This window comes from Thalia democratica, chromosome 5 (genome assembly GCF_965202585.1).
Source record: "Thalia democratica chromosome 5, ktThaDemo2.hap1.1, whole genome shotgun sequence".
Lineage (NCBI taxonomy): Eukaryota > Metazoa > Chordata > Thaliacea > Salpida > Salpidae > Thalia > Thalia democratica.
The window spans coordinates 3,060,971-3,067,083 of NC_139169.1; the positions used below are offsets into that span (position 1 = coordinate 3,060,971).

The 6,113-nt window shown below is 24.4% G+C and overlaps 1 protein-coding gene across 1 annotated transcript; it reads left to right on the plus strand.

Moving 5' to 3' along the window:
- Positions 1-684: 684 nt before the first annotated feature.
- LOC145835687 (mitochondrial import inner membrane translocase subunit Tim17-A-like) lies at positions 685-5,406 on the plus strand. Its single transcript, XM_082943382.1, has 4 exons — positions 685-829; positions 2,394-2,551; positions 3,416-3,469; positions 4,964-5,406. The coding sequence occupies exons 1-4, from the start codon at positions 699-701 to the stop codon at positions 5,134-5,136; spliced, it is 516 nt and encodes a 171-aa protein (XP_082799508.1). The 5' UTR covers positions 685-698; the 3' UTR covers positions 5,137-5,406.
- Positions 5,407-6,113: the final 707 nt, after the last annotated feature.

Genomic DNA, 6,113 nt, shown 5'->3' on the forward strand with positions numbered 1-6,113 from the left:
CAGGAGAACTTAAACTATTTCAAAAATTTTGAAAAACTCGGCCATTTTAGGATAGTTAAAACTTTTTTTTTAATTCTGGCTTGTTTAGATATTATAAATCTTAAACTATTTTTATGACCCAGAGGTATTTTTACTAAAATAAAACTTTATATTTAGTCCTTTCATTATAGTTTTAGTACTTTTAGGTATTTAAGCTAGATAAATCGTTTTTTTTTAAGTTTTGACACAATTAATTTTTTATTTCAGTCTTTTTGTAAACTCAGACCAGTATTTGGACCACTCAGGCTGGCATTTTTGCCTTTAAGAAAGGCAACCATGTCTTGAAAAGAAATAAATAAGTATATTTGAGTATTTACAATGTAGACAGGTTTACCTAGTAGTTAAAATACTTATTGAGAATAAATGTTTAATAAATTAAAAGTTGTAACTTTTCATTTATATAATAATAATTAAAACAGAAAATAGGAAAGAAATAAAGTAAATAACAATTAAGATCTCTTATTAAGTTTATAAATTGATTAAGAATAAGTATTTAATGAAGAATATACAGATATTTTTATTTTTCAACTTGATGTAAACAGATTATAGGAAATAAATAAAATGGATTACAATAAGTATCCTTAGTACTTCAGCATTTGATCTGCATGTATAAAAAAACTAATTATACTTTCTCAAACAGAACATAGGAAATAAATAAAATGGATTACAACAGAGACCCGTGTCCGTGGAGAATTTTTGATGATTGCGGGGGTGCCTACTCCATTGGATTTATCGGATCCGGAATCTTTAATCTTGCTGGAGGGGCAAGGAACGCGCCCAAAGGAATCACGTTTGTAAAATTTATATATATTTTTTTCAATATTTAGTTGTTGTTTAGTTTATCAAATAATTTATAGATTTAAAGTTGTTACTTTTTTATTAACTCAACCAACCACGCTCCTAAAGGAATCATGTTTTGATGAATTTAAAATATAATTAACATAACAGAAATAGAAGACTTCTTACTTAACCTACGTTGCTTTAAGTAAGGCTTAATGGATAAAGCCAAATCAGTGAAATGCAGTGTCTCTTTTATATGATACATACTTTGCTCTACTTACAATTTATAAGTTTGTATAAATTAAATATAATATTGTTTTAAATTCCAACTATTTAAATATTTTCAATGTGTGTTTTCCATATACTTCTTTTGTTGTATTTTCAGTTAAGTGAGTATACATTATGGGTTTTGAGTCTGTAAGATTAAAAATATTAAGTTTTCACAAATTTATTGTAAACATTGTTTTTAAGTTTGTACTAATAAAAGTAATATTGATAAACAACACTTAGAAGATGCTGTTTTTTTTTGTTGACACTTACATAAATTTTAATTATTATAAATGTTTTTCTTTTCAAAGTTTTTATCATATATATATATATGTATATATGTTATTTCATTTTTTTCACTTCGTTGTTTATATTTTCTTATTTTTGTTTTTGTATTGTTTATTTATTCGATTATGTTAAATATTTTTTAATTATAATATTAGCCTTTTAATAAGTAAAACAAAATAGTTCTGCTGTATCTTATATAAGAAAAGTAGTTTATTGAAATGTATTAAATATGATTATTACTTAATATGTTTTTATCTCACTTCTGTTTTGTATTTAGAGATAACAATAGTATAAAAACTATCTTACTGTTTTTTGGTAATTAAGTTAAATGTCTTTCATTGTGGTTAGATGGAAACTTTTTAGTTATTCTGGCTAATTCAGTTTTTATTGTTGCTGGTATGTCTAAACAACCATAAAAACTTTTCTTCAAATACTTGATAAGATTGAAACAGTTTCAGAGTGTCGATAAATCAGTACATAGCTAAAATTTATATTTACTATATAATAATTTTAAGCGTTATTTTGGTTAAAATTATATTCAATAATTTTAGTAAAATGAGATATTTATGTATTAAAAAAATCAATCACAGCTTGCAAACTAAATATTATCGCCCACCTTGAAAAACCATAGGTTTTGTGTAAGAACACAAATGATTTTTGCATAAAATTTGTTTGGAAATTTTTCTTAACAAAGTTTATTTTTAAATTATACTTTAATGATACAATTCTCTTTCAGAAACTAAGTTTTGTTGCTAATTAATAAAAGTAACCATTACTTAGGGACTGAAATATATTTATTAGCACATACATGCAATTGTTTATATGTATGTATATTGACACTAACTTTAAAACAATGGATGAATTTTAAGAGAAATTGAGATAACTCGGGTCTTTAACAAGCACATACTATTATAGTATATTTGTATTTTTCTAACTTTAGAATTATTTTATAGTTATACAGTTTGTATTGTTTTAAATATAATGTAGAAATGAGTCTAAACAAAAAATCCCCGACACAGAAACCGCCTTGTAGGAGCAGTATCGCAAGCCAGGGTCAAGGCTCCCAGAACAGCGGTGGGTTTCGCCGCTTGGGGTCTCACTTTTGCATCTTTCGAATGCGCATTGACCGCAGTTCGGAAGAAGGAGGACCCATGGAACTCGATAATGTCCGGATTCGGTTGGTTTTTGTTTGTTCGGTTTTTGAAACCCAATTATAAACATAAATCAGTTGTTGTCGAACTGCGGCCCGCGGGCCGCAGTTGAATTTATCAAAAACTAATTTAATTTAAATTATTTCAATAAATATTTAAAGTTTTAATGTATTAATAATGTTTGCCTAATTTTTATTGTTTATAAAAACTAGTACTAAATATGTATTTAAGCACATTAAAATCGTTCCTTTTTTAATTTGCTAACCACTGATATAAACAAAACTGATATAACTGTATAAAATATAATAACAGATATAATTTATATTATTACCTTTGGTCTTATCTTATTATGTTTGGGTTGAGATTGAATTACATAAGGTTATGTAATTTAATTAGTGTATAGTTAAAAGTTTTAATTTTAGATTGACTATGACTTTGATCTTAATTCTTTTTTTTTTCATTTAAAGTTGTTTTGTCAAAGAAGGGAAAAGAGTTAATTAAACTTATTATATGTTTGTATATAAATTACATTGTTTTAAAGTTTTGTCTTGTATTTGATTTTACTTTATTTGCTTTATATTGGTAAAAAGATTATTTTAGGTTCATACATTCAAAAATTACAATAAAAACCATTTGAAATTAGTTTTACGCCTAAAGTTTTGTTTTCCAGAAAAACATAAATACAGTTCAACTGTTGATAAAGTTTTAGTTTATTTAATATGACATATTAAGCTTCTTCAATTGTAAAATTATTACAATTTTAGTTCTCTAATTGTATCTTTTTAATTAAAATACTTTTTTTTTATTCTGATAACTTAATGTAGAGAGATCTTTGTGGAAAGTGCAATTATTAAAAAAAAAACTGATAATATATATATACTTTTTCGCAGGAACGGGATTCGTTTTGGCCATGAGACAAGGTAAAGGAGCCGCTATAACATCAGGTAATAATTATTAATTTATTTTTATTCTGATAATAATTATTATTCAGGGTAGCTATAAAATCAGGTAATAATTATTTTTTATTTATATTATGGTAATATTTATTATTCAGGGTAGCTATATCAGGTAATAATTATTGATTGATTTTTATTATGATAATAATTATTATTCACTGTAGCAATAGCATCAGGTAATAATTATTAATTTATTTATTTTTATAGTAATAATTACAATTTATTACTATATATTAGGTAAAAATTACAAATCCTTAGTTAGTAATGTTTATTATTTATTATTCAGGACAGCCATAACATCAGGTAATAATAATTATTTTATTTATTATTATAGTCATAATTATTATTCAGGGTAGCAATATTAAATTTATATAATTAATTGCTTAACATCAGGTATTGATATTTGTTGTTTAATGAAACAATATTTATTATAAAGTTTAATAGCTAGTGAAAAGATGCCGCCATAGCATCAGGTAGTATAATTTAATATTAATTAATATATATAGGGTAAATATTAGATATCATTAGGTAACAATATTTATTATTATTTGTTATTATTAGTGATAATTTTACCTGGAATTTAAAAATTTAGGCCAAAAGCTTGATTTTTTCAATATTTGTATATTTTCTAAAACAATTTTAGTAAATATATTGATTAATTTGCACATCTTTATTTAAATAAGCTCTTTACATTTCGGCAAATTTCGTTTTTAGTTAAGGCAAACAACTAAATAGTCTTTTTTACAAAATTTATTTTCTAATTTTAGTGTCGTCTTCAAAACATAGTCTATCTTTAAAACCTATATTTTTGTGCAAATTTTAAATAACATTTTATTTTAACTGAAGATCACTGGTAGTATTAACTAAAAATAAATGAATCGTTTATCTTCAAATTTTTACATTTTTTGAAACTGAGCCAAGTTATATCAGCTTTTAAACTGCGGCCCGCGGGCCACATTATAATTTTTATTTAACTAGTTTAATATATTAGTATTCTTGAAATTACTAAAATAAAATGTTTGTGTTATGTTTAAAGAATAATCTATCGCCTAATTTTTTTTGTTCAAAAAAATTGTCTTTAAGTATGTTTTTTTTAAACCATTTAAAAAACGTTCCTTTTTGACCTGCCGACCCCTGTTTTAACTTAAAGTGATTTTGAGTACAAAGAATTAGTAAATAATATTTTTAAGAAGCAAGTATTATATTCGTGTGAAATATTAGTATTTCACACCAATAGTGAGGTAAAATTGTATTTTTCTGATAATTGGGAACTACGTTAACGCTTTCATAGGAACTTACTCGGATGTTTTCGCAGGAAATTAATAACATAGTTTCGAAGAATTGATGAGATTTCGAATTTGTTTTGCATGAGAATTATGGGATTTGTGTTTGTATCTACACAAGTTCTCATATTTTTACTTTTTTGTTTCACAAAAACCTAAATACATGATTTCAAAGGAACTTTTATATGTATTTTCGCAGGAATAATGGGCGGAGTGTTCCTGGGAATGATAGAGGGAGTTGGAATCATGTTCAACAAAATGACCTCCGAAATGTACAAACCCCAGGCCCCTCAAATCGAGCCAGACCCGAATATGGTCCAATCAAGTCAGACTATTGAGGGGAATACCGGAGGCTTGGCCGCTTTTCAGTAGTGTGACGTCATAATTAGATCTGTTAGTAGGCAAACCTTAAATATTTCAAAGCTGAAAAGAAGTTTGATTTTAAGTTGAATTTTAAGAAAAGTCACTTATGCGATTTTTTTTGATGAAAATTTTAACTTTAAACTAAATTTAATTTAATCTTTATTCTTGGCCTAGTATTTTTTTTTGGTCAAAAAGTTTTGTTTATTTACATTAAAAAGACCCTAACACTCTTAAATAATCAGTAGTTTTTCTTTTGACAAATGGTTTCTAGTTTTTAAAAGTACAAACAAAATAAAGTTTTTCGAAAATAATTAAATTGCATTGTAAGTTTTGAAAGTTATCATAAAAATTCATTAATTATTTACCTGATTCTTTAAGTTTAACAATAAGTTTTTTAGTTTAAACTTTTTTTATTTTAAAGTAGTTTTCGGATTCTGTCTATTTTTATCAAACTAATTGATTTAAAATATTCAATAATATTAAAAAACAATTTTTGTAATTTTAATCAAATTGGAAAAAGTTACTCCAAACTATACATTTGAAAAAACAAATCTATTAAATTTGCTTAGGAAATACTAATATACTTTTATTGTTTTTGAAATTGATATTGTTTTATAACTGAGTTTAAAAAAGACAGTTTAAAATAAAATGTTATTTGTTTTCCAACAAAATATTTTTCATTAAAATGTTTCAAGTTATTGTTAGAGTTTTAAGGTTTCGATAAAAAGTTAATAATTTTAAAAGTCTTTTTACGTTTTAATTAAACTTTCGTTTTTGTTTTATCTAGTTACTTGTCGTTAATTAAATTATAAATACTAGTTTTGTGTTTTTAATAATATTTTTTTAAGTTTTTATAAGAGTACAAAATTATTTATGTTCCCAGAATATTAAAGTTTTAATAATTTAAAGTTATTATATATTTCGTCGGAGTATAAAAAATTGGAACTTTAAAATTTATAAATCATATATTTTGTTGAAGTTTTAAA

What these genes read in the sequence shown, in the direction of transcription:
- LOC145835687 (XM_082943382.1), top strand. Translation starts at nt 699, where the DNA reads ATGGATTACAACAGAGACCCGTGTCCGTGGAGAATTTTTGATGATTGC. An exon ending in AACGCGCCCAAAGGAATCAC is followed by an intron (nt 830 to 2,393) that starts GTTTGTAAAATT and finishes TCCCCGACACAG; the next exon opens with AAACCGCCTTGTAGGAGCAG. An exon ending in AGGAGCCGCTATAACATCAG is followed by an intron (nt 3,470 to 4,963) that starts GTAATAATTATT and finishes GTATTTTCGCAG; the next exon opens with GAATAATGGGCGGAGTGTTC.